We start from the raw sequence: 24,980 nt of genomic DNA, 5'->3' as shown, positions 1-24,980 counted from the left end.
AATTTTTAAACTAGGCCGTTCTGCCAGAGGCGTTTGCGGATCCATCTACTACTAACTTACGCGTAGATATGTCTCACACATCTTCAGGACAGCTTTCGGAGAGATGATTTTTATCCATATTCCCCAGGCTCTTTCTCTATGTGGGTGATGTGTTGAAGTTAAAATATAGAACTGAATCTACATAGATGTTGAGAAACTGTGGCGATGTATATATATATCCCATACATAAATGTACGGAGAACTCCATACAAATTACTGCATGATATTTGATTAGTTAGTCATAGCTGTGGCATTGAAATACGCAGAAGAGCTAACGAAAACTTCCAAAGGCCATTTGTATCATGCACAGCGTAGAAAATTATGAAAATCTCTATCAAAGAGTTCGAGTTAATTCGTCCGGCACATCCTCATTACTGGGGAAAATGCACCACCAGACATCCCGAAGCTACCTGTAATCCACTGTCCTGGAACCTGGCCTCGTGGCGGCCTCCGGACCCTTGGCCAAGCCATCGGAGAGATAATTAACGTGGGAAGTTCCCTGGTTAAAAAGGGGAAACATTACTGGGGCAATGGATCGAGAATTGCTCAAGCTTCAGAGGTAACTATTCTTAACGTAGTAGCTCTAACATACGCATAGTATTATTAGTTCACCACGAACTCACACCCCTATCCATTGGATATATGCAGTTTAGGGAACACCAATTCAAATTTTCTCTTCTCTCATATTTTCCCTGGTAATCAATCTTATGAAACAAATGGTTTAGGTTAAATAACAGTCGTCAACTTCTGACACTCATACTCCAGGGGTTATTAAATAGAGTTTTATACCATGTGGCTCTGCGCGCGAGTTCGTGGTGAAATCTGTTCGTTATCTCCAGCTGAGGGGAGCTTCATCCAACCTGGCCGTAATCAAGACATATGCCGAAGAGCCAGGGTCGGAGCAAACACCACGAACTGCATAAGCCGCGTGCACTACTTTAGACAGATAGGATGTTCTGTATGCCGGACAATAGTTCCCGTCTCCCTCTCCATGCTCAGGGGTGGGTGTGCATGTATTTATACGCTTGTGAAGGATCTTACATAGCAATAGTTGGGTGTCTAGAGCCAACTCATCTGTAAGATGCGGATAACATACGCGGGGAATTCACCGCCCCCTAAATATGTACAAAGTCAACTTTACGGCTGGGGAGAGAGAATCAAGAGTAGCTACTTACATTATCCTTTCCATTCTGTTGCCTGGAGCCTTAACTAGAGTAGCCTTGCTCATTCTCGGGTGTCATGAGTGAGAGCTTACATTCTTGCTGTGAAGGTGTAAGTTGGTGGAAGTACGGAGTAGAGAGCTAGTAAAGAATCTAAGGACTTAAAGCATTCTAGCCATTCATATAGCTGGTCCCGCCACCGCCTCAGCACTAGATACTGAACTGTGAGAGGCCCCGTCCGAGCTTAAATGAGTGGGAGCTGAAACGGGATGATAGACACGGGGATATTTCCTGGTAACTAACAATCTCTTGCTTAGTTAATGTAGTTACTGGCAAATCAACCCGCTTTTCTCTGCCGATTCCCCCTAGTTATGGAAAAGGATGTTTGTTGCCTTTGAGCAGTCAGCCTCCTGAATCTTGTGACACTCTGACAGCCAAAATCCTTCAGCTTTTCTGATCGCACACTGCATAATAATGAAAAATGATACGATACGTTTGGTTCATAGGAGCAGAAGAAAATCCTGATACTGATATTGAATTCTAACACGGAGGGAAAAGGTGGCAATAGGCAAAAAAGAAAATAAATAGATAAAGATAAAAGAAGAAAGAAGAAAAGAAGTTAGGAAAGGAGTGGTAGTGTTATGTGCGGGTTTTGGATGGGAACCACAGGATATGCAAAGAAGTAGATTATATACAAGGAATACGGCGTGGAAGATATAGACAGCCATGAGAAGTTGGACATATATAAAATATCCCGCGACGAAATGGATCACACCACGAGCTGGATCACTTTGTACTGTGCCACTGCGCGAATTTAGTATGAGAAGGTACCTTGCCGTGTTCGACTTGTTCGCCTTTGACTACTCTCTCATAGTTAACAACTAAAATTAGTGTATTGGTACAAAGTGATCTAGGTCATGGTGTGATCCATTTCGTAAAGGAACATTTTATATATATATATATATATAGTTTAGATAAAGAAAAGGTGAGGCAAGCAATGAAAGAATCGCTCATGCACATCCCACACCACCACCTATTTTTACTCGCCTTCTTCCGCAATATTGTGTTTGCCAACGATAGATAGGAAGACCTGGTCAAGGGTCGTTTGGCTGACAGAATAGTACTCGAAGCCAAGCGTATCCTTGTTGCGCTCAAGAAGGGTGAAGAGCTTGCTAACATTGATGCCAGCGCCAGTAGCAGCAAGTAGGCCAGGGGAAGATGGATTTGGTGGCGAGAAGGACGCAGCAGTGTCGGCAGGACCCTTCTCGCCAAAATTGTACGAGATTTGGTGATCAGCATTGTTCTGAGACGAGATCCAGTTCTTTGAATCCGAACCCCGCGTGGCCACAGATGATAAGCCAGGGACGCTAAACCGTAGTTGGCCGTGGTAGGTCTTTTGCTCGATCGATGCACTAGGAAGGGTGGTCGAAACCCAATTGCGCATTCGCTCCATATCGGCTTCTGGAGTGTGAGGCGCGGATTTGTGCACGATATGTACATAGTAAACGTTACCATGGCGGCGGCGGAGGTCGTCTGTGGTGCCGAGAGCAAGCATCGTTTTAGCCATGATACCGGCCCGATTAGCGAGAGCGTCTGCCTCCTCCATTGAGTGTGTTGTCAAGACCAATGAGCGCCCGGGAACGATGGACGCAAGTGTTCTCCACATAACACGCTTGGAGGCTGCATCCATTCCGGATGAGGGCTCATCAAGCAGTAAAACTGTTGGGTTGCCCATCAATGCAATCCCCAGTGACAGTTTTCGTTTATTACCGCCAGATAGGTTGGAAGCCATTCGATCGCCATAGGGCGTAAGGCCAACAGCACGGATGACCTCTCTGACGTTATGTTCGACGTCAGGGACGCCACGGATACGGGCATAAAATCTCAGATGCTCGAGGACGGTCATCTGATCTATGGCGTCAAATTGAGGGCATACTCCCAGATGGGCGCGTGCGGCGGCGCGTTGTTTGGAAACCGGGATATTCTCGACGAAGATTTCACCGCCATTTCGCGATGGTTGGATGTCTCCTCTGATAAGTGTAATGGTGGTGGATTTTCCGGCACCATTGGGTCCAAGAAGCGCGAATACTTCACCACGGGCAACGCCAAAAGTAATGTCCTGAACAGCCACGAACTGTCCAAATGATTTAGTTAGATGTACCACTTTGAGGCCATCATTGAAGGCGGACATCCGAGCAAGTTCATTGCCAAGATCTCCGTCGTTGGCGACATCAATCTCGGGATCTTCTCCTTTGACATCTTTTCTAAACCTTTTGAGTAGTGGGCCGCTGTCCTGCCACAGCAATACACCAAACAGAAGCAACGATTGTAGAGAAAGGTATAATATAGGCCCACCATAGAGGGTGATTTCCCCAGGATACGTAGCAACCTCTTTATCCCGACACAGGATGGAGAAAAGGTTGAGAGACACAAACAAAGCTCGAACTACATTGCCAATGGGCACAAAGGCAGCGATGACGAAGTGCACAACGTTGAGCACGCGGTCGATCTTGTCAAACGGGATGTAAGTCAGAACTGACAAGTACGCGATAAGATAAAGCAAGAAGCCAACCCTAATTCATGTCAATATGGCAACAACCGTTTTCTGGGATCCAAGGAAGATCACTCACGCTTGTCCGCCGGCCGCAAAGGCAAATGCGGCGAGCTGAGATTTTGCAAAACTCGATATGACATACGCAAGTAACGTCGATGCCAAACCATAGAGGAACAGGACAACAAATAAATACCCAATATGGTACCACTCCCTTGACACAGCAACGCAAATCACGATGGTTAAAACAGTGCTAGCTATGACGATTAAAAAATCGAAAGAGACATATGCTAGCCAAAGCGGAAGACTCCGAACGCCATTGCTATAGTGCAAGGCTCGAATGTTGCGCAACCGTTCTATAGTCATATAAAGTGAGAAGAAAGCCGGGTAGGCAGCCAAGGCCAGACCAAAGTAGGTGATTAGTATTAGGGAGTCTGCCGAGTTGTTTGCCCAGGGGATTTCAAATCTTTGGTATTGAGTATCGATTTGTATGCCTGTCAGCAGACTATCCATTGAATTTTGTATGATCACCGCAAATGAGACGTCACCGTCACCCCTCCAAGCAAAAGTAGGGGGCGAAGAATCATCCCCAAGGAAAAAACCGCCTGGCGTGACATTGCGGAAATTCGTATCGATGTAATTATTGAACTCTGGGAGGGTGTTGACAAAATGGGTTCTGTTATGCAAATATGAAAGATCCAGGCCACCAGGTCCGCCTTCACTGGGAGCTAGTGAGAGTGAGGAGAACTTGTTCGACGGTCCAACAACCAAATTGAGGTTAAGCTGCGATAGTATCGACTTGATATCACCTTGAAGCACCGTCTCTGGCCCCATACATCCTGGTCGCTTAGAGCCCTTGAGGGAGAGCGTGACAAGGCTAGCTGCAATCACGGGTATAAGGAAGGCTGCAGTATAAGGAAGCCAATTCCGACGCAGAATTATTGCTCTCTTGCAAAACAGAATCCAGGCTTGACGTGCCATGCCTATCTGGCCACCAGTAAGCAAGTCGGGTGCCTGGTATTCAGTTTTGCCTTCTTTGGGTTCGTCATCGCCATGCACATATGATCGACCCATCTCCTCTGCCACTTTCAGGAACACATCCTCAATGGTTGGGCCGCTGACACGGTACTCTGTGATACCGAGCTCTTCTAAACGAGAGACAAATGCCGCCGCTTGCGCAGAATCGGGAACGTTGTAGACGGTTTCGTCATAATTGTCTTCGCGCGGAATACCATGAAACTGTGGGATTGCCGCACTCTCAGATCCAGGGACATTGTAAACGTGAATCCGATACCCAGAGCCGAGGTTATGCTTCAGTTCAACGCTCGAGCCTTGAGCTTTTAATACTCCTTTTGATAAGATCCCAATGTGATCAGCTAGGAGATCAGCCTCGTCCAAGAAGTGTGTTGTTAACACAATTGTTCGTTTACCCCGTTCTGCGAGTAGAATATCCCAGATTCTCCTTCGAGAGATTGGATCTAGGCCGGAAGACACTTCATCAACGCAGCATATTGACGAACCGCCAGTGAACATCATAGCCAACTGCAGTTTTCGCTTTTGTCCTCCGGAAAGTGATCTAGACCACGCATTGACCTTTTTCCCCAAGTCGCAGGCCTCGATCAGCTGGGTTAAATGCTCATTTGTATCCACAGTCCCCTCAGCTTTGAGCTTATTAAACACCTTTATGTGCTCCATAACCGTGAGTCGATCCCAGAGAACATTCTTCTGCGGACATAATCCAAATCCACCCTCTCCATCTGAATAGTTGACTGTGACCTCCCCGGACGTTACTTTGGAGAGCCCAGAGATTGCATCTAACGTTGTAGATTTGCCGCTGCCATTCGCACCCAGCAGAACCATTATCTCACCCTTTGTGACATTCAGGGTAAGGTTATTGACAGCCACAACTGGTTGCCGACGACTGCCAAAAAAAAGCCCGATATTCCTATACAACCAGTTCACAGGATATATCTTGGTAAAGTTGGTTAAGGATACAGCAGCAGAGGTGGTACCAGATTTCGTGATGGTTCTGCCCCTGGATTGGGTACCGTAGAGCAGGCGTTCCATCACACCAGCTAAGACTGGATACACCACAATCTGGACTATTAGAAATACGCAAAGGGCGATACCGGGAATTGTCCAAGGAGACTCAGGCGCGGCTTTGACGAGATTAGTTGGCAGGTTCTGGCGCTCCCATCGTGCCATTAAAATGATAAAGTAAACATAATTCATAGGTGGGAAGAGGAAAGTGAGAATCCCAACGCCCGCGTTGGACTCGGGGCCAATTACTTGGGCGATAACACCAAGCAAAAGACAGACTATCACAGCCGTAATGCCACTGAGCTGAGCCCGTTTGAAAAAAGACGCCCCGAACAGGGAGAAAGATGAGAGGGCCAAGCCAGCAAGGAGATGGTATATGATCAAAATGGCATGAGACGACTTGCTATAGACTCCGAAGTTTAGGATTATAGCCATGACAATCCAGCCCGGGGCGTAAATCATGTCAAGAGCAAGATGAGCTGAGAGAAATCGCACCGCCTGAGGTATCCACGGAGAACGACTTGGAATCATACAATCGATAAGTTGACTCATGCCCAACTCGCGTTCAGCGGCGACTAAGCCGGTCAGTTGGTAGGTGACACCAACCATACCGATGAAAATGGCAACGCCAAGGAAGTTCATGATAGACCCTGTATACCTTACTCGGATCTCATCTGCTCGTTCGTCGGCCGTTTTCGAGGTAAACGGGTATTCCATTATCTATACAACGAGAGGAAAATAGAAATGAATTAGTGCCGTAATGGAGAGATCCGATGTGAGGCGGGAAACCACAAACCTCTTGGTCGAGCACAGAATCCTTTACTGTATCGTTGAGAGACGCAATCGCCGCGTCCATTGCATGTTGAAAAGGAAGAACGTATATCTCCGCGTCATTGTCCGTCCTGTCCGTACGGATTTTGAAACCTCCCAAAGAACCGTCGGCTTTGATTGTATAGTTCCATCGCTCGCCCGGTCCTTCGTTGGGCGACGAATAAAAAACAGCAGCGACGATACACGGACTTGTTCCCCGCAGAGTGCTCCGACACGAATCTGATAGGTTGTCGGGCGAAGATAAAATTTCGACGATCCTCCCGCTTTCTCTGAAGGGTGAGGCTACCCGCAGTATCACACGCTCTATATCGCCACCGGTCAAGCCATTATTTACGAAAACAACTTTATTCCTACCACCAGAGACGCCGCTGAGGGCTTCGGGGATAGAACGGACTGGAGTTGCATCGCCAATGCCATACACAGCAGGGGGGACGAAGAGGTTACGAGCATAGGACCTGACGGCAGGTAGATATGCTGTTAGCCACAAGGAGAGAGAGCCATGGCGCGGACGGACAGGACAGGAAACCGTACAGAAATGCTATGAAAATCACGGGTAACAAGAAAGCCCGCAATGGTGTCGTCAAGTAAGGCCGCACGAGAGTGAGCAAGAGGTTCTTCACCGTCAGCGTCCATACCTGGCGCGCGAACCTCATGGCTAACTATGGCACTCTTGAGTCGGCCTCCAGCTTTCAAGGCAGAAGCGAATCTCTAGACTCAGTCACCCAGCCGTATAGTTATATCAATTGTTATGTACACTGCGGTTTGCGATGGGAAGAATAACTCGAAGATTAGTGCTTATTTATAGAAATATCAAGGATACACTGGAGCCTCCTCGATAGTCAGTATATTTAATAAGACTCACTTGATCATGTTGCGAATTCACGACAATACAATGTTGTGTCTTGGCCGGATATCTCATCCATGAAGTGTCTTCATAATTTTCACAAAAAAATCCCCCGGCCAGGCGGCAGGGAGTTACTAATTATATAACTAATAAATAGTTCGCAAGCAGGACGACTCGCCCCCGGCTATCCCCTCCAGGCCTAGGCAACAGCCTCCGCGTTGCAACATGCCCCGCTGGCGAGTATAACAGAGTATAGTAACTACACCATCCCACCACTGGCATGGATCAGGAACTGTTGAAGAATCCGACATGCTAGCATCTTGACTACCAACTTACACAGTAACTAACTTACCAAGTGCACCGCCCTCAAAAGATGCGCCTGTCAGGCTGTCACTGCTGTCAGACTGCTGTCACAGCGATCCGGTTCGAGCCGCTTGCTACATACAGATTTAAGGCTGAGCCCGAAACTTTCTCAGAACCGCTCAAAAGGAACCAAAATGCTCATCAAGCTTAACTATATCGTGTTCCTGAGCTTGAACCACTGCAATATGCGGAGGACTTGTTTCTTCAGATTACGCCTCTTTCTCTCATCAAGCTGGCATCAACCAACAAGAATGGTTCCAATCTGTAACTGCCACAGTCAAGACCGGATACGCTCAATGTCATATTTAACTAACTACTGAATGCTCTATAGCAATTCCCATTTTTCAACCCGGCCCGGGGACGAGAATCTCTCATGGCTCTGCGGTTCCTCCAAGGTGCTGACTCTCCTTTCTCCATTCAATCTTCCAATCCCCTACCCCCCTCTACAATAGAGTTATCCCCATCCCCGCACTCGCTAGGTTCCTCACTGCGATTTGCAAGTCTACAAGCTACCAGTTACTCCGCCACGGGCATTGAGGATAGCTTCGCATCGCACCTGTGCCGTGCGGAGCTTATTACTGGCTCCTCCTATGTTCTCGGCCCTTTGCTTCTCGACGCTTCTAAGGAGTGAGTTGCTCCCATTTTTTACCTTGCTGGTAACAGAGCGTTCCTCTCAAAGCACTGCACATCGCTTCATTGATACTGAAATGCATTCTGCATTAAGTTCGATCTAGATACTGGCACACAGGAGGTGGGGTACAAAGACGCCGACATGGGCGCAGGTTGGTTGGTATATTTATGTAGCCTCAGTACCGGAAAAAGAAGTCGATATTGGTGGATTTGCGTTTAATATTTCCCTTACAAGATTCTCACCCTGATGCTATGCTGGACAAAAGCATATATATGTATGGTGCCGCTGCCAGTGTGGAAAACTTGTAACATGTTCTGCGGTTTGATTAGAGCTCTGTGTTTAGGTGGTTGAGCCCTGCTTGGCCGTTATTATCATCTCCTGGCCTCCCTCTGGGCCTGCGTTCAAAAATTCCAGAGTATAGATTTTTCCAGACAGCAGTGTCATCGCTTCCTACCTACCCCCCGCCCAACCAGCTTCTGTTTAGGTTTTCTCTGTTTGTGCTTTGTGGCCCATGATTCCTATGAGAGGGGGGTTTCTTCTACACAATCCTCTGATCCTCAAGTAGAGATGCTCCCCTGATTAAGTTACTTAACGAAGATGGTAAAACTTATTACTAATAACATATTTCAATAAATGGAACACCGCTGAAATGCTACATAACAGATGAACAGAGGTAAAAAGACGAAGCCACCATTATTTGACGACGTCGAGCAGGCATACATAGACTGAAATGTGTTGCCAGCAAGTCAGCTTTGGCAGAACTTGTGGTCCGAAGGAGTTCGATGGTAGGAATTGCCACAATCTGCCGAATTGATATCAACGCCAATCCTTGCCAACAAGAGCTGTACTATAGCTGCATGGCCATTTTTTGTAGCATGGGACAATGGGCGGCGATTAAATATCTTTCTTGGGACATGGTTGATGCCTTTAGTGGCGCCCTTTATTGCAGCCCAAGACAGTGCATATAATCTAAATTTCAAGTGCGTGCAATTGGGGTTTGCTCTCGTAATGAGTATTTGCCGAGCTTCAGAGAGATTACCAAACATATGTTGTCAAAGGGGAAGACAATTTCATATCCTCCTACCTATCAGATATCCAAATCAGAGAATGGTGATTCTCGAAAGCAATGGCGGTCGAGGCAGGAGCTGTTTAGGGCAACATCAAAGCCCACGGTAAAACACCAGCACTCGCGCCTAGCCTTAATAGCATTATCTAGACCATCCCATCCCTACGGGAACGGCAGTCTAAAGAGAGATATTGCTCTCAAATTCGCCGTTTCAGTTCATGACAGAGGCGTGCAGCAGACCAATACATCGTTACTCTCGCGACAGAGATGTTATACGAGGTTATGTGAACAATGGGAGGATCCGTATATCAAGATTCCTCCGGTAGGTAGGTATTCGACCTAGGAATGCGGTTCTATACTCGTTAGCTGTCAACGAGTCGAAAAGTAGCCGAAAAGTAGCCGTCGAACGCCTTAGTTCTCACTTCACCGATGAAGTCTAAGGTCCTAAAATACTCCCGTGGTTCGCAATTCACCGAAGTGCCTCTCTCTATTCCTTAGTATCCAGTTCACCAGCGGAGGAACTCCTAATAATGCAAGATATATATATATGTATATATCAAGCTTTTAATAAAGGGGACCTGAGAACCGGTGGAAATATTTTCTCATCACATAAGCATAGTTCCTATAAATTGCAAAGATAAGCGAAGGTATCATGCTGACGGGAAGAAAGGGGAAAGAAAATGGAAGGAAAAGAGACAGAAGAAAATTTATCACAATAACATTAAAAAATTGATCTAAGCAAGAACAGTTATTTGCTAGACAAAAGAAAAAGCCTCAGCCTCATTGCTCCCGCTATAAAAAGAAACAAGGGTGAAAATGAAAGTAGATAACCCGCGCCTCGTGATTCTGAATAGAGTTACCCATTGTAAAAGGAAAAGCAAAAGGACAAAGTCTCCAAGGTCGGAGAATGGCAACGGCAAGTAAAGGGGAAATTAAAGAGAGAAAACAAAGGAAACGAGGAAGAGAGAGCGTGTGGGTGAGAGCGATAAACGGATGAAGAAGAAGGGAAACACAGGACGTGGATAGGGACATCATTACTCATGGACATGGAGGCAATCTTTCGCGTCCCGAATATGCCGAGCTGCCAGCTTGGAAATACGGGTGCATACAGGCTTGCTTCGCGGATATACGTCGTGCAGGGTCATATTCGAGCATTGCATCTAAAAGGTCGAGACCGTTCCGTTCCAGGCCGGGAACCAGCTTTCGCGTCTCCTCACGCTTCCATTTAGGAAATGAGACTTTGAAGTCGGGGAATGAAGTGACACCGGGCCAGGAATTCTCGTCCGGGGTTCCGAGGAGTCTAAATTTTCGTGCGAGTTAGTTTGAAATAGCGAATGGTACAAAAAGAGTATAAAGCAAAGAAACGACGCTCCGGGATAGGTAGAATAACGGAGACTTACTTAAAGATCTTGAAAATTTCATCAATTTCAGAATCTCCTGGGAATAACGGCTTGCGCGTGCACATTTCAGCAAAAATAGCACCGACGGACCACATGTCGACACCAGTGGAGTATTGACGACCACCTAGTAGGATTTCCGGCGCACGATACCAGAGGGTAACAACCTGGAAGAAAGTTAGCGCACGTCTTGTGTCTGGGTACTAAGAGTACTTACCTCGTGGTGTAAGTACGCAAGGGAACACCGAAAGCTCTGGCCAGGCCGAAATCCGCCAACTTGAGATTACCTTCGCGATCAATTAAAAGATTTTGGGGCTTCAGATCACGATGAAGCACTCGACGGCTGTGGCAGTACCGTATGCCTTCGACGAGCTGGGCCATGAACTTTTTGACCATGGCCTCTCCCAGCCCCAGTCTATTCATATCAAGTGCCGACCCGTCGGGCAGCGCCTTGCCACGACCACCTTCGCTAACGGGAAGTGCCTCCATATACTTCTTTAGGTCGAGGTCCAGGAATTCGAAGACCAGATACAGCTTGTGGCCGTCAGCGTGGACGATGTTGAAGAGTCGAACAATGTTGGGGTCATTCATTTCTTTCAGCAATGAGATCTCGCGGATGGCAGTGCTCGGCACGCCTTCATCCTCAGCCTCTAGTCGAATCTTCTTCAATGCAACAATTCGATTGGGATGTGTGAGATCTCGAGCTTTATAGACCACGCCGTAGGTGCCTAGATATATGACATCGCCCATTAGCAAACAAGTCATCACCACTACTCCCAAATGGGGATTGGCTGCGGTCCGAGATAACTGCGAGACTCGAGCTTACCCTCTCCAATCTTCTCGATTTTCTGATAATTCTCCATGATTGCAGATTGATGTCCTTTTCGCAAGTCTTACACAAACGCTGTTCGTATAGTCCTTGCTGTCCGGCAAGGCTTAGAGTGGGCCGGTCGAGCGGGGAGCAGTGGAGCGAGCGTACCGGGGCTGTAATGATAAAAAACAGTGTGCTGAATATGTGTGCTGGAGTGGTTAGTACAAATCCTCTCTGGAAAACGCCAGAAGTATCCTTGGTGCTATGTCATTGTCGAGGAGGCAGCCCTGTCAGAATGCTTTTCCCAGAGGTTGTTGGCGTTGGTGGTGCCGGCGGTGCTGGTGGGAGGGGGGAGGGGACGTTTTTTTTGCGGTTTCTCTGGTTTCTGGAGTTTACTTTTTTTTTCCATTTTACCAAACAAACACAACACGCGCCTCACCGCCCAGCCAGCCACGGCCACTCACAGAGCGATATCAGACGGCAGAATATGCAGTGCCGAATATTTTTATTCCAACGACACCTCTTTTGAAGGAAGAAAGTAGACTTCAAAACTAGCTCGTTCAGCAGTTACAACAGCTCGCAATGGTGGAGATCATGCGGCGTAATGCCCATGAAAGGCCGCCCGCTGCCATTCGCCAGTTGTACAAACATTATCGGAGCCTCAAACCTTTAGAGATCGACTCACATCCGCTCATTCTCGACCCCCAGCGTCAAGCTAACAATGCCCTTGATAACGGACTACAGAGGGACGGATATGTGTCTAGTCGGTCTATTTTGTCGGCGCTAGAGCAGTCGCTTCAATGTCGGGTATCTAAGGAGGAATTGAGAGACGTTCCTATTTTCACACATCAGGCAATGCCCGGTGAGATGCTCTCCAACCCACGACAAGATGACTGATTACTGACATAGTAAAATTCGTAACTTTTATCCAGGCCTACGTATTATACCATCCCTTTTGCCTCCTGCTGTACAGATTGAATTGCTATCTCGCATCTTCCACCGTGATCTATCAAACGACAACCACAAGACCAATATCCACCTCCATTACCACATGTCATACCCCGATCTACAAGAAACCTCCCCCGACGACAATACTGGAACATGCCGGGAGGGTCATAATTCCTCCCTGCAAAAAAGAGGCTCCTTTTTTCAGGATAAGCCAGCTCGAGAACTAGCCCCGAAGGATCCCTCAGTCCACCCACCGCTGTCAATAAAATCATTCCTTGATAAAAAACTGCGCTGGATAACACTTGGCGGACAGTACAATTGGACGGACAAGGTATATCCTGCTGAAATACCACCGCAGTTCCCGGAAGATATAGCCAGCCTGCTGCGCAATATATTTCCTGACACGAAACCGGAGGCTGCCATTGTTAACCTTTATTCTCCTGGTGATACTCTCAGTGTCCACAGGGATGTAAGCGAAGAATGCGACACAGGCTTAATTAGTATCAGTTTTGGGTGTGATGGACTTTTTTTGGTGGGCCACGAAGACGGTACTGGTTGTGAGGTTATCCGACTGCGCTCTGGCGATGCTGTCTACATGACTGGTCGGTCAAGGTTTGCCTGGCATGCAGTACCCAAGATCATTCCCTCAACATGTCCGGAATGGTTGGCAGACTGGCCCGGCGCTTCTGCTCAGTTCGAGAAATGGCGGGGTTGGATGTCGAACAAAAGAATCAATCTCAACGTGAGACAGATGAAGCCAGCTTGAGACTTTGGCTAACTCGCACTCTGGCCGGCCATTATCTCGATCACGTGATTCTGGACTCGACGTCATGTCAAGCCATCTGCTCAGGAGTAGGAACGACCTGGCAACGTATTCTTTGATCCAAACCTTCTACCCAGAACTGCAAGCCAGCCTGCAAGGCATTACAAATATTTTTCGCTCACAACAATAGTGAACCTCTTTGCATGGTTTGATTCAGCGCGAAATCCTCGGACCCTGCGGTTTAGGCGGTTACTGCCCGCTTTCGGGGCATCACTCCCCGTTCGCTTAGTTACTAGTTTCCTTTTACTAGTATACCTTTTGTAGGCTACTGGGGCAAAAGAGCTCAATCACCACCAGCGCCTGGGCCGTTCTATTCTTTGTTTTCGTTACTTAGCGGTGCTGGCGTCCTAACCCGACGTGGTTCACTATTTCTGGCATCGGAGGACGGGATATCTCCACACTTGATCCGCGCTTTGCCACGGCTGTTGATCAGGTGGACCAGGTCTTTCAACATTAAGTCACAGGGGCGGGTCGATTTCATGCCTGAGCTCAGAGACACAACTCAACAAGATATTGTGAGAGCTTCACTGTGAGCCTGTTTGCAAGTGTACGATGGTTCGAAGTGACGAAAAATAACGGGGGTGTCACGGTTCTTTTGAACTGGACCGGCAGAATCGATGGCAGAAATATTCAAGGCACTCTTCCAACTCACCATGACTTCATATATAACTATCTTAACATGGTACATTTCTAAGTTATGGCGCTTCCATCGGACACAAGGCATGTTTTCACTACAGCTGTTCCGTGCTCGACAATCCTAGGGACTTCTCAATGTTACTGGCGGTTCAGACCATCCCATGAGCTTTTTGAGTCTGTCAAGGTCCTGGAATCTTACAGCTCATCCTGGGGACTCTTCAAGTAGCCGGCATGATACCCGCAATTCGCCCCGAAACAACGGGCACTGCACCACAGATGAACAAATCTGGCCCTACCTTTATTCTTTCAAACTACCAACCATAACACACACCCTGTCCCGGGTATATAAATGCTTGAGATGCATTGGCACTTTCAGCGAATTAACTTAATCTCAGTGTGCTACCGAAATTTATGACGAGGGAGAGAGCGACGATGATTACCATAGTCTGGGATGCTGGTATCCTCGACAACGCTTTCTCCGACAACCTTCCCTTAGTGTCTCCCGCCCTCCCACGCGAATACTAAGTTTATAATAAAACCTCGCTACAAGGGAAATGTATCCACACGATGCTGAGTCAAATTTCTTTGGAAAAGCATTTTTCATACTTTTATTTTCCCACCCCTTCATAGAGGGCAACAAACTCCTCAGCTCCATAACTCCATACTAGCAGATATATTGTTAAACGGCCTTTCAAACAACAATAATTTGCAGTTACCCTGTGCTTTGTCCCCTGCTTTTCAATCCTGTTGACACAACCCATCTCCTATTACTATGTTGCTTCATCTTCAGCATTTCAACTTATTGTACCATAACTCATGGCCAGGATTATTCCATATGGTAAGAGGGAATATCGCAAACAATAACCTTGAAACCTTATCAGTCTTCAGCACCTCAGTTGCTTCTCCAGTTCCACAGCCATCCTACTGTTTGCGTGCTTTATGTTCTCCTGCACCTCCCTAGGTACCTCCTTGAGACCAAATTTTAAGGGTGCTTCCCTGTCTCGAGGGCTCGCTTCCACCGAGCTAGTTTATTCTTTAAAAACCAAACTTGGGACGTTTCGCTGTGTCTTCTCAAGCCCAGAACACAACAGACATGCGCCCTGATTTGAAATCGTTTTTCTTCTCCCCAAATAAGCATAGAAGAAGAAAGAGCCTATGTAGAAACATAGTCATTTTTCATCGTCTTGCTGTCACATCGCGATCTTCAAAGTCCTCATCCAGTATTGAATAGCCGATGCGAGGTGTCTTTCCAATGGGTGTTAGTAGCATTAACATTTTCTTGCGACAAGGGCGTCATCAAGCGGGGGAGAGCTGTGCCCTTCTAAACGGCGCGGTCATAGAAACGCCGTGGTGTGGAGCTATTGAAAGCGGGGGATGCGGCAATCCGAAGCCGGCTATTCTGAGATGAGTCAGCACGCTAGTGAGTTAGTAAAGTAAAACCGAAACTCACAGTGTTGTTTGAAGCACTCCAAACAGTATATGTATCTCAAAATCATACTCAACGTCTTGGAAAAATGCTGTGGACAGAATCTAGAACATCGAACATAGTTTTTAATCTGATGTGAGGCCCACTCAAGTTCACAAGGACACGAGATGGATGGTCCTGAAAGATAATCTAGTGGCATATATGGGCGTGAATCGTTTGTTTAGCCTCAATCGGGTGTTCAAAAAGGGCTTAAAACAGATAAAAAAGGCACTTTGATCGGGCCGGCCCCCATGTTACAAGCTACAAGTTATGGGCGGGTGAATTGTCACTCATGCCACACTCACCCCCAAGGGTTTTTGGCGTTGAGGCACCCACTCCTGCTTCCGTTGCAGCTTGAGCGGCAATATTCAATCTTCCGGCAATCTTATGGCGCCTGTGCGAGGATTCAAATGATTTACCCCACACTTCCCTGTATGACTCTGGCTCTGTTGACTACAACATTAAAAGCCAGTCATATATAACCTCTAGTCATACCCATTCCGATCAGTGGTTTTCATCTCAGCTACATAACTACGGAGTACAGCACAAAGATTTGTATCGACTCCGATCCCTCGCTGTCTTTTTCCAAGCTGATACACACCCTTGTCTCGGCTGTATACTTCTCAATTACCCCCGCCTTGGTATCCAGTACATCCTTTGACTACCATACTTATCCGGTTAACATGATGGCGACAGGAACATCATGGGAAACTGCTGCCAAAGCAAAACGTGAATCTATTCTCAATCTCATCCCCGAGAAATGGCGAATTCCGACCCCACTTCCCCCGGCTAGTGAGTTACGGGATGTGACCACGTATATCCAGCAGTTCCTTTCCCCCCGAGAGATTCAAATCACGGAATTGGATATCGTCAGTCTGGCGCGGCGCACCACCACTGGGCAATGGACTGCTGTGGAGGTGACGGAAGCGTTTTGCCACAGAGCAGCTCTTGCACATCAATTTGTGTGTATCCTTCAAATCTTCAAATCCCCGTTAGCATGTTTAGATGCTAAAAGAAAAAAAAAGTCCACCGTTTTGTTAACGCACAATATCCCAGGTCAACTGTTTGCATGAGATATACTTCGCTGCTGCCCTGAAGGACGCACAGAAGCTCGACGCGTACTTCGCAGAGCACAAAAAGCCGCTAGGACCCCTTCACGGTATCCCTATCAGTTTAAAAGACCAGTTCCATGTAAAGGGAGTTGACACCACCATGGGCTATGTTGGTTGGATTGGCACTTTCCAGGGCCAGCCAGGGGATCCTCGACGACTCGTCTTTGAAAGTGAACTGGTCAGAGAACTCCGCTCTGTTGGTGCCGTGCTTCACTGCAAGACAAGCGTTCCTGCAACTCTAATGTGCGGTGAAACAGTCAACAATATCATTGACTACACTTGGAATCCAATGAATCGCCATCTATCTGCTGGCGGGAGCTCTGGAGGCGAAGGTTCCTTAATCTTACTGAGAGGATCTGCGGGCGGGTTTGGCACTGATATTGGCGGCAGCGTGAGAATCCCAGCTGCTTTTAACGGCATTTATGGCATCAGGCCGTCAGCAGGCAGAATCCCCTACGAAGGCGCGGCTAATTCTATGGATGGCCAAAACTCCTTAAACTCCGTTGTCGGTCCCCTTGCCGCCACTGCAGGCGGGTTGAAGCTCTTGTTCCAGTCTATACTCAGCCAGAAGCCATGGCTTCAGGATCCATTGGCAGTTGAGCTACCATGGCGGGATGAGGTAGAGCAGGAAGTGTTAAGTCTTATTAAGAATTCCGCTGCGGGACAAGGCCAGCTTTCGTTCGGCCTCATGAGTTCAGATGGTTACGTTCAGCCGCTTCCTCCCGTTGCTAGAGCGTTGCGAATCATGACAGCTACCCTAATGAAACTTGGACATAAGGCAAGCAAACCGGCCATTATTTCGTTCAATGCTCGCTGGCGCCGTGACGGCTAACTGACTACCTTCATAGGTCATTGAATGGAAGCCACCCTCACACAAAAGGGCCGAGGAATTAGCAGTATGTCTAACCTAGCCCATGATGCCGTCATTTAGGATGTAGTTAACTCTCTTTTTTTTAACGCAACTGTAGATCACCATATATACCCTCGACGGCGGTACCGATGCACATTATCAATTTAGTCTATCAGGCGAAGCCCCCATACCCGAACTATCCGTCTTTTTCAGCGGTGTCCCAAATCCGCAAAAGACCGCCCACCAAATCGCAGCAATCAACGTCACCAAACGTGAATATCAGAAAGAGTACATGGAATACTGGAATAGTACCGCAGAGTTGACGGGAACAGGCCGGCCCGTTGATGGCCTTTTATGCCCCGTAGCCGTATTCCCCGCAGCACGAAGAGGCAAAACCAACTACCTCAACTATACCATGTTTGTGAATGTGCTAGATTACAGCTCTATCGTTATCCCAGTGACAACAGCTGATAAAGCGGTGGACATCCTGGATGCTGGCTATACGCCGTTGAATGATACGGATAAGGCGATTCATGATGAATGTAAGTTGGATTTTGACCACCATTGGATTCTTCCCCTCGTCTTCAGCATTGTGCAGAGTTTAATTTATGGGTGTTGCATACAGATGACGCGGAGATTTATGATTGTGCCCCTGTGGGCCTACAGCTTGTTGGGAGGAGGTTCCAGGAAGAGAAATTGATTGCGCTTGCGGAATATTTGGGAGAGGAAGTCAAAAGAATATAAGTAAGATTCGGAAGTTGTCACAAGCAGACAACGGGGCATACCTCCCCACAACGAGTTAGCTGACGAGATTCTAACAAGTGAACGGTTCAATTTTTTTTATCTGATGTTTATCCTAACTTTTTAATCTTCTTTCTTTCCTCCCTCGGTCTCCGTCTCCTTGTCCCCTCTCATGTCTAATGTCACTCTTGTTTATCGAAGAACAACTGGAATCTGTTTTGTATATAAGTGATTCCGTTATGGCGTAGTTACGGAGTAGAGAAACAGAGGACAATCAACCATGATCTATCCGTGGATTCGCCCAGCCACTCCCACCCGTGTGTGGGGCTGTAATAAATTCATGTTGCACTTGCGGTTTGCCAACCCATCCCATCCTGTAAACTGGACGAGTTGAAAAAGAAAGAAAAAGGACAACCCCGCCCTATGAGATGCGAGGTTGATAATTTCGTGCATTGTCCTCGCGATTCAGTTGCAAGATCACTCTTCCAATGATAAAATGCATTCAAATTTAAGACGTGTCTGTTCAGAGCCATTAATTATTGGAATGGTTGCAGATATAAATAGTTGGCTATTTTGCAGAATTGGCGGCGGCGGCTAACTGTTAGTTAGTTACCTAGTTAAATAATAGGCAAAATAAAATATAACCAGCTGTTGCTTGTTGCCACAGTTTGGTGATCCTGAAACGCGTGTTAAATATGCAATTAAAAGTACAGATTGGGGAATACGGATACGATACCGAAGACCTCGACGCGGCACGCAGTTTATCTAGCTTGTAACTTTACCATCTCCTCATCAATCAGCCCGATCATATGTTGCTCTTATTGTGATGAGTGGCTTGCTTGATGTTCCCATCGTTCGTTCGACGGCGACCAAAGCACAGCCCCTAGCGAACTGGCTGAGGTAGATCTGCTTTGCGGGACGTATTTACCGCGCCCTCCAATGAAGGCAGCCGCCTATTTATCTAAATATTTATCTCGACTTTTTTTCATCCGACCAACCTCCCTCAACGGCCATAGAGGGAAGAAGAGTGCACGCGAGGATGCCCTCTGTCTGTCAGTCTGTTTACCGCTCCTTGAAATTAATTACTTGCCCTCACTTTCGTTTGGTTGACCAGTATTCTTCCTGTCGCTCTCTCTCTCTCTCTCTCTCTCTCGCACTCTCTCTCTCTCTCGCACTCTCTTTTCCGTTTTCTTTTCTCGTTTCCTGCAGCTTCCAACCCATTAAAACCTCCCCTATACTCATTCCAACCCAAAAACAGAGAATCAAGTAATTGGACCCTAGTGGTACATAACAGTGCGGAAACATCGCGCCGCCAGCTATGAACGAATCCGTCTCCGCTCCGACAGGTACCCCCGAAGGGTCCACCGTCGGTGAAGAAGGCCACAGCCAAGCTGGCTCAAAACCCCCCGCCCTCAAGGACAAGCAGTGCCAGTACTGCCATCAACCCTTCACCTCCTCCTCTCTCGGCCGCCATCTTGACCAGTACCTGTTCAAAAAGAAGCCAGATGGTGTACATGATGTGGAGGAGATACGACGTCTGCGCAGCAGCATCACGCGGCGAACGGCGCGTAACTCGAGCGCGAAACGGGAGAGTCCCGATGTCGCTTCCCCATCAACGACGCCCAAAGCTTCTGGCACTGAATCCAAGAGCGAGAGTGGCCCGCGACTGAATGGCAAACCAGGTAGGACTGGGTTCCAGGTGCTACTTAATCAACCCACGTGGCACTCTACGGGTGTAATCAATGATATCCCGAATACCTCGCAGGCCTCGCAGCTGCGAGTGCCCGCCACGGGTATTGACTATTCGGCACGACCGTCAGATAAGAATGGCCCTGAGACGACGAGAGCTTTGGAGCTGGCGCTGAGGGAAGTATTGGACAATGTGAAAGCGGCAGTGTGAGTTATAAAGTCCTTGCGCGTTGCTCTCTGGTTCATTCTCATCCTACGCTCCTGTATATCTGTAGCTTACACTGCATGAATAATTCGTTACATATTATTAAAGTTCAAGGACCGAATCACGGATGAATCCCTTTGACTTCGATCTTCAACGTCAAACGTTTCCGGCCCTTTGTCTCCATATACTCTCCCCTCCTCCCAGCCTATTTTCGACCCATCCATTTCCAACCCCGACCTCCTTCCCCCTAGAACCTCCAGGCATCGACAAACGCGACATCATAAAACAGGCGATGCTGGTGCAGATACAGCAGTGGAAGTCTAATCAGTTGGCAGCTGTAGCTTCATCTGCTTACCAAGGAACCGGAGGCTCGAATGCGGGTAGCCCACGAGCATGGGACCAAGGAATGATTGAAAGGTCCGCACAGCAGCATGAAGAAATGGCCATCAGACACCTTGAACTCTCGTTCAACCATTGGATATCTTTGCCACAAGATGCTCGAACTGATATCTGGCGAATGGAGATTACCCGTGCGTTTGCACGAGAAAAGGAGAGGCGTGAGGAAGTCGAAAACCAGCTAGCGCGGACGCAGCAAGAGGTGAATCAGCTACAAGCACAGATTGAGAGGCTAGAGAATTGCCAGTGGCCTCGGGAATTCGCCATATTTCCCCCAGAGATGCTACCCATCCCACGGATGGTGTCCAGAGCGCTAGCTGAAGACAGCAAATTGAACAGGATAGATTCTTCGCGGTGGGACTACGACAATTTAGTCGCGAAGTGGAAACGGGTGGTTATGCATGATAAGAGCATGGGCAGGGCTGGTTCAGGGGCGGTCCCAAGCATATTCCCGGACTCTAGTAACTCCCCTCGCAACAATAGCTCCAACACCAATAGTGATTACCATAGGAGCGGGTCCAACAGCGCAACTGTCCACTACTCCCAACACCACTATAACGCGAAACCCTCCTCCCCTCGGCGAAATTTGCCAGTCACTCCCGACCCTTCCTCCAACCAAAGCTTCGCCGCAACCAATACGCACCCAACTCCCTACCAAACGCGCGATCCAAACAGGACTGACGAGCCCTTCCGGCCTCCCAAACGACAACGTACAAGTCACAGCAGTCGCCCCCAACACCCCACTCAACAAGTTGATGAAAAGGCAGACACTACCTACCGTAACTTGAACCCACCATTACCACCACCATCCTCAACGGAATATAACTCACAACAGACCCACCTATCCCGCTCCACATACCCATCAACCCCTTCAACAGTAGCAGACACATCTCCAGCGCTGAAATCCAAATCCAGCCCCCTTGGACTGAACAATGACAAACCCTATCTTCCTCCCTATCGTGCTTATCATAATAACAAACATGAGCCCGCCCACAGCACAGCTACGATGGCCCCGATATCCCGAATAGGTGCTGGCCTAGAGGAACAGAAATACTCATATATCAATCATAACAATAACACTAACAGCACACACGTTGCGGCGAGCAACAACAATGTTAACAATAATATTACCGCGACTACTCGCAACGGCCATACTAATGGGCTGGAGATGTTGATGGGGGCTTGTTCGCAGCAACAACGGCAGCCGCAGGCAAATAAGTCAACCTAAGCGAAAGAGCCCTTGTTTCAATTGTAGTATTTAATAGATTTTCTCCTTCCATATTTCCCGAATCTACCCTTCCCTCTTAAATGATTCTAACATGATGGTGTCCCAGATATTGCTTCATGATCTTTGGCTAGTGATGCATTTTTAACTTTTCTATATGTCTTTTTCTCTTTTCTTTTTGATTATCTGCATCGTTTACGCATGGAAAAGGGGGGAAGTGAATCTAACAAAGAAGGAAAGCAAGCGAGCATTTATTGTCATTATTACCTAGTCATTTGCTATTTTGTCATATATTTCTTTCTCTACCAGTCTAACATTATATATAAACACTGGGGACATACGGTTGGATTCATGTAGGCCTTTTCTTTCCCATTTTTTATATATATTTGTATGTCTTTTTTATTCCGGGCCTCTTAACTTCATTTTTTACCCCAACCTCGGTGCACATATTCCCTTCCCTACCTTTCTTAAAGTTAACCCCTTCCCTTTTTAAAGGGCCTCTGGGAGTGAGAGGTTTCCGCCCCCCCCCCACCCCCCCCCCCCCGGGCCCTAAACTAACCTGCTAGGGGGTGTTATAAGCTGAACACCGTGGCAGTGCAAAGAGAAGTACATGAAGGGCTGAGCTTCTCCAGCAGCAGACATCTACGATGTATATTTCATTTTCCTCACATCTTGACAGTCCGACAGCGATCCCTTCCAGCTGTGTCCAGTATTTTTTGTATTTTACTCCTGTTGATATTTGTGTACTCACTATTTCGTTCATTTTTCTCACACTACTACATACGCATATACTGTACGGAGTACAAAAGAGAGAGATATAACTTTATGTGCAGAGACCAAAACTGTTTATATCCCTGATCGGGGTGGTGAGAAGCGAAGCTCCGCTGTTTGTTCTGCGAGGAGATGCAAATCCCTTACGCGTTCAATCCCACGCAGCATTGCTTCTGCTCTGATACCCACACTTCATCCCTGAATCTGCACTCTTTCTGCGGATTCCATATATTTTGAATGAGCGCCCATTCACTCAGGTTCGTGCAGAAATGAACGTAAACACGTAAACAGTAGACAAGTTACTGGTATATATATGTCTCAAAATTATTTTAAAAAGATGGAGAAATATAACCAAACGAACACCAAAAAACCCATACATATGCATTACCAATGAAACGCCTCCGGAGCTCCAGTGACCGTCATTCTATATGGTCGTTTTCTTCATCTCAAGTGCTTGCGGGGAAATCATAAAATCTAATCCAAAACTGAAACCCGTTACCGTAATCATGAAAACAGCATCCAGCAACAAATTCCTCCTTGCGGGTATAAATATCTAAGAGGTTTGAGGAGGGTACAGGTATCGTGTAATATCGTGTATTGCGTGAAAATGCAAGGTATAAACAATAAAACATGACATCAATATCCGATTAAAAGGCTGAGCCGCTTCGTTTCAATTCATTCGCTTTGTTTCTTTTTCGTCGACGGGCCTTTATTTCGGGACGAATAGGCAAGGGTGTAACTGGTATGGATATAGGCAGGAGCATATATATCATATTCAGATCAACCTCGACGATCCAATCCAGGTGGGGGCGGTATATATAGCGACGTAGGGGCCGTGATTTGAACCCCATGGCACCTGGTCGATTAATGGGGGCACTTGGAGAAGGGTCGGACGATCATTAATGATAACTCGTCACTCCATTCAACTCTCCGCAAGTTATCAGTGGAGTGTATAACTGAAAATCGTAAATAACCCAGAATCTTTGCGCTCATGCCCCGACGGAAAAAAGAAAAGAAAAGAAAAGAAAAGAAACGAGAAAAAATTCCGCAGTGGAAAGGGAAGGCACGCAGTCGAGTCTCCCCTTATGGAGACGTCAGCTTGCGCAATATTTTTTTCCTTCAACAATCTTTAGATTTGGCACTCAAAGGGGGGATATAAATATATAGGCTGATCCAGTGATCACTCTCCGTCCTCTTCGTCGAGTGCCCTCTGCCGGCCGAAAAAGAGAATACGGTTCTTAATGGCGTAGATTACGAAGCAGACTAGCCCGACAAGTATAAAGAAAATTATCAAGATAATAGCGATGGCTATATTTTTCTTAACCATTGTTTTGGCGCTTTCGTCGTTGCTTCTTCGAGTCGATGTGCGGCGAACACAGAGGTGGTACGACAGGGTGGAGGGTGAGCTCTTTATCCTCTTTGGAGACTTATGGAGCGGAGAACTTGATGGTCGGTTTTCGAGGTCCAATAAATAATGCTCTGATATGGATTAAAAGTTTTTGGAAGGCGGGAGTAGCAAAGATTGGTACTGAGATATGGGATAGCTGTTATCGTCTCCGGGAGACTATATGCGAAGGAAAGTTTTCTGCGGGAGTTATCTGTCAGCTAACATAATTTGCTTCCATTGTCAGGCTGTTACAATGTCGCGCATGTAATACATGTTTGGCATGTTCATCGTGCGCACCCGGAGCAAGCAACTGATTAGATCATACAATCAAAAAATAGACCGATGAAAGTTCGACTTACTTCAAGATTACAATTGGCGTGTAAATTTTCTATTAGCAAATAGAAGAAAAGGTTGCGAAAAGTAATAATGTATCGAAAGAGAGAAAAGCAAAATCACAACAGTCCTCAAATCGATATGCAAGCAGCTGGTAAAAGAGTATGGCAACTATGTATATACTGAACGAAATGCAGCAAACACTATGTCCAGGAAGTGGAGGCAGGTATGAAGAGAAAGATAGAGTAAAAGAGTAAAGCGAGAAAAAATGTGAGAAAGACCTCCCCTCCAGCATAATATATCACCCTCCGACTCTCTTCCCCCAGCCCCTGCCATTAATTCCTTGACGGAAAGTCCGACAATCTAGGAAGTAAATCAGTGGCTGGTTCCAACAATATTTCTGATGTCAAGGGGGCGCTAGGCCGTTCACGGTTAAGTAGAGTAAAAGTGGGGCACGGTCCGGCTGATGTAATGTGGAGGCGCGTGCATTTAGAGTTTTAGGCTTTTCGGGTCTGTTGCGGCTCTTCGATAAGGTTCTCTGGTAGCCCATGAAACTCAGCCAAAATGCAGACATATATCTTGATTTTACGGCGGCACGCTTCTGTCGTCTTTTGCAATGAGCTCGGGGTGCTACATACACATGCTGCCGAATATTTCGGCTCATGT

At 47.1% G+C, this 24,980-nt stretch overlaps 6 protein-coding genes across 8 annotated transcripts; 4 read left to right on the top strand and 2 right to left on the bottom strand.

Moving 5' to 3' along the window:
* Positions 1-1,543: 1,543 nt before the first annotated feature.
* On the bottom strand, positions 1,544-7,868 carry BDBG_03403 (ATPase). The gene is made up of 5 exons (XM_002626193.2): positions 7,484-7,868; positions 7,153-7,376; positions 6,587-7,076; positions 3,830-6,510; positions 1,544-3,772 (listed from the first exon to the last, which is right to left on the bottom strand). Exons 2-5 carry the CDS (start codon positions 7,272-7,274, stop codon positions 2,239-2,241), a joined length of 4,827 nt encoding a protein of 1,608 aa, XP_002626239.1. The 5' UTR covers positions 7,275-7,376; positions 7,484-7,868; the 3' UTR covers positions 1,544-2,238.
* BDBG_03402 lies at positions 7,755-9,042 on the top strand. 2 transcript variants are annotated; one of them, XM_031721234.1, is made up of 3 exons: positions 7,755-8,092; positions 8,160-8,455; positions 8,553-9,042. In XM_031721234.1, the coding sequence occupies exons 2-3, from the start codon at positions 8,202-8,204 to the stop codon at positions 8,560-8,562; spliced, it is 264 nt and encodes an 87-aa protein (XP_031577719.1). In that variant the 5' UTR covers positions 7,755-8,092; positions 8,160-8,201; the 3' UTR covers positions 8,563-9,042. The 2 variants fall into 2 exon arrangements, with proteins under 2 accessions (XP_031577719.1, XP_031577720.1); XM_031721235.1 differs by having other exon boundaries at positions 7,852-8,092; positions 8,160-9,042.
* Positions 9,043-10,563: 1,521 nt separating this feature from the next.
* Positions 10,564-11,785, bottom strand: BDBG_03401 (CMGC/CDK/CDC2 protein kinase; the record flags this gene model as incomplete). Its single annotated transcript, XM_002626191.1, has 4 exons — positions 10,564-10,825; positions 10,926-11,111; positions 11,140-11,650; positions 11,749-11,785. The coding sequence occupies 4 exons, from the start codon at positions 11,783-11,785 to the stop codon at positions 10,564-10,566; spliced, it is 996 nt and encodes a 331-aa protein (XP_002626237.1).
* Positions 11,786-12,315: 530 nt separating this feature from the next.
* On the top strand, positions 12,316-13,447 carry BDBG_03400 (oxidoreductase; the record flags this gene model as incomplete). Its single annotated transcript, XM_002626190.1, has 2 exons — positions 12,316-12,595; positions 12,666-13,447. 2 exons carry the CDS (start codon positions 12,316-12,318, stop codon positions 13,445-13,447), a joined length of 1,062 nt encoding a protein of 353 aa, XP_002626236.1.
* A 2,841-nt stretch (positions 13,448-16,288) lies between these two features.
* Positions 16,289-18,311, top strand: BDBG_03399 (general amidase; the record flags this gene model as incomplete). Its single annotated transcript, XM_031721233.1, has 5 exons — positions 16,289-16,567; positions 16,662-17,495; positions 17,566-17,613; positions 17,686-18,109; positions 18,193-18,311. The coding sequence occupies 5 exons, from the start codon at positions 16,289-16,291 to the stop codon at positions 18,309-18,311; spliced, it is 1,704 nt and encodes a 567-aa protein (XP_031577718.1).
* Positions 18,312-18,979: 668 nt separating this feature from the next.
* BDBG_03398 lies at positions 18,980-23,004 on the top strand. 2 transcript variants are annotated; one of them, XM_031721232.1, is made up of 3 exons: positions 18,980-19,360; positions 19,567-20,204; positions 20,311-23,004. In XM_031721232.1, the coding sequence occupies exons 2-3, from the start codon at positions 19,627-19,629 to the stop codon at positions 21,824-21,826; spliced, it is 2,094 nt and encodes a 697-aa protein (XP_031577717.1). In that variant the 5' UTR covers positions 18,980-19,360; positions 19,567-19,626; the 3' UTR covers positions 21,827-23,004. The 2 variants fall into 2 exon arrangements, with proteins under 2 accessions (XP_031577717.1, XP_031577716.1); XM_031721231.1 differs by having other exon boundaries at positions 18,980-20,204.
* Positions 23,005-24,980: the final 1,976 nt, after the last annotated feature.

This window comes from Blastomyces gilchristii (assembly GCF_000003855.2).
Source record: "Blastomyces gilchristii SLH14081 genomic scaffold supercont1.5, whole genome shotgun sequence".
In the NCBI taxonomy this organism is placed as follows: domain Eukaryota; kingdom Fungi; phylum Ascomycota; class Eurotiomycetes; order Onygenales; family Ajellomycetaceae; genus Blastomyces; species Blastomyces gilchristii.
This window is presented reverse-complemented; position numbering and strand designations above follow the sequence as displayed.

Bases quoted from the DNA above. Each gene is read 5' to 3' on its own strand.
- BDBG_03403 (XM_002626193.2), bottom strand. From the start codon at position 7,274: ATGAGGTTCGCGCGCCAGGTATGGACGCTGACGGTGAAGAACCTCTTG. The intron at 7,077-7,152 runs GTACGGTTTCCT...ACCTGCCGTCAG, and splicing joins GTGATTTTCATAGCATTTCT to GTCCTATGCTCGTAACCTCT. The intron at 3,773-3,829 runs GTGAGTGATCTT...GACATGAATTAG, and splicing joins TTTGCGGCCGGCGGACAAGC to GGTTGGCTTCTTGCTTTATC.
- BDBG_03402 (XM_031721234.1), top strand. From the start codon at position 8,202: ATGGCTCTGCGGTTCCTCCAAGGTGCTGACTCTCCTTTCTCCATTCAA.
- BDBG_03398 (XM_031721232.1), top strand. From the start codon at position 19,627: ATGAACGAATCCGTCTCCGCTCCGACAGGTACCCCCGAAGGGTCCACC. The intron at 20,205-20,310 runs GTGAGTTATAAA...ATATTATTAAAG, and splicing joins GACAATGTGAAAGCGGCAGT to TTCAAGGACCGAATCACGGA.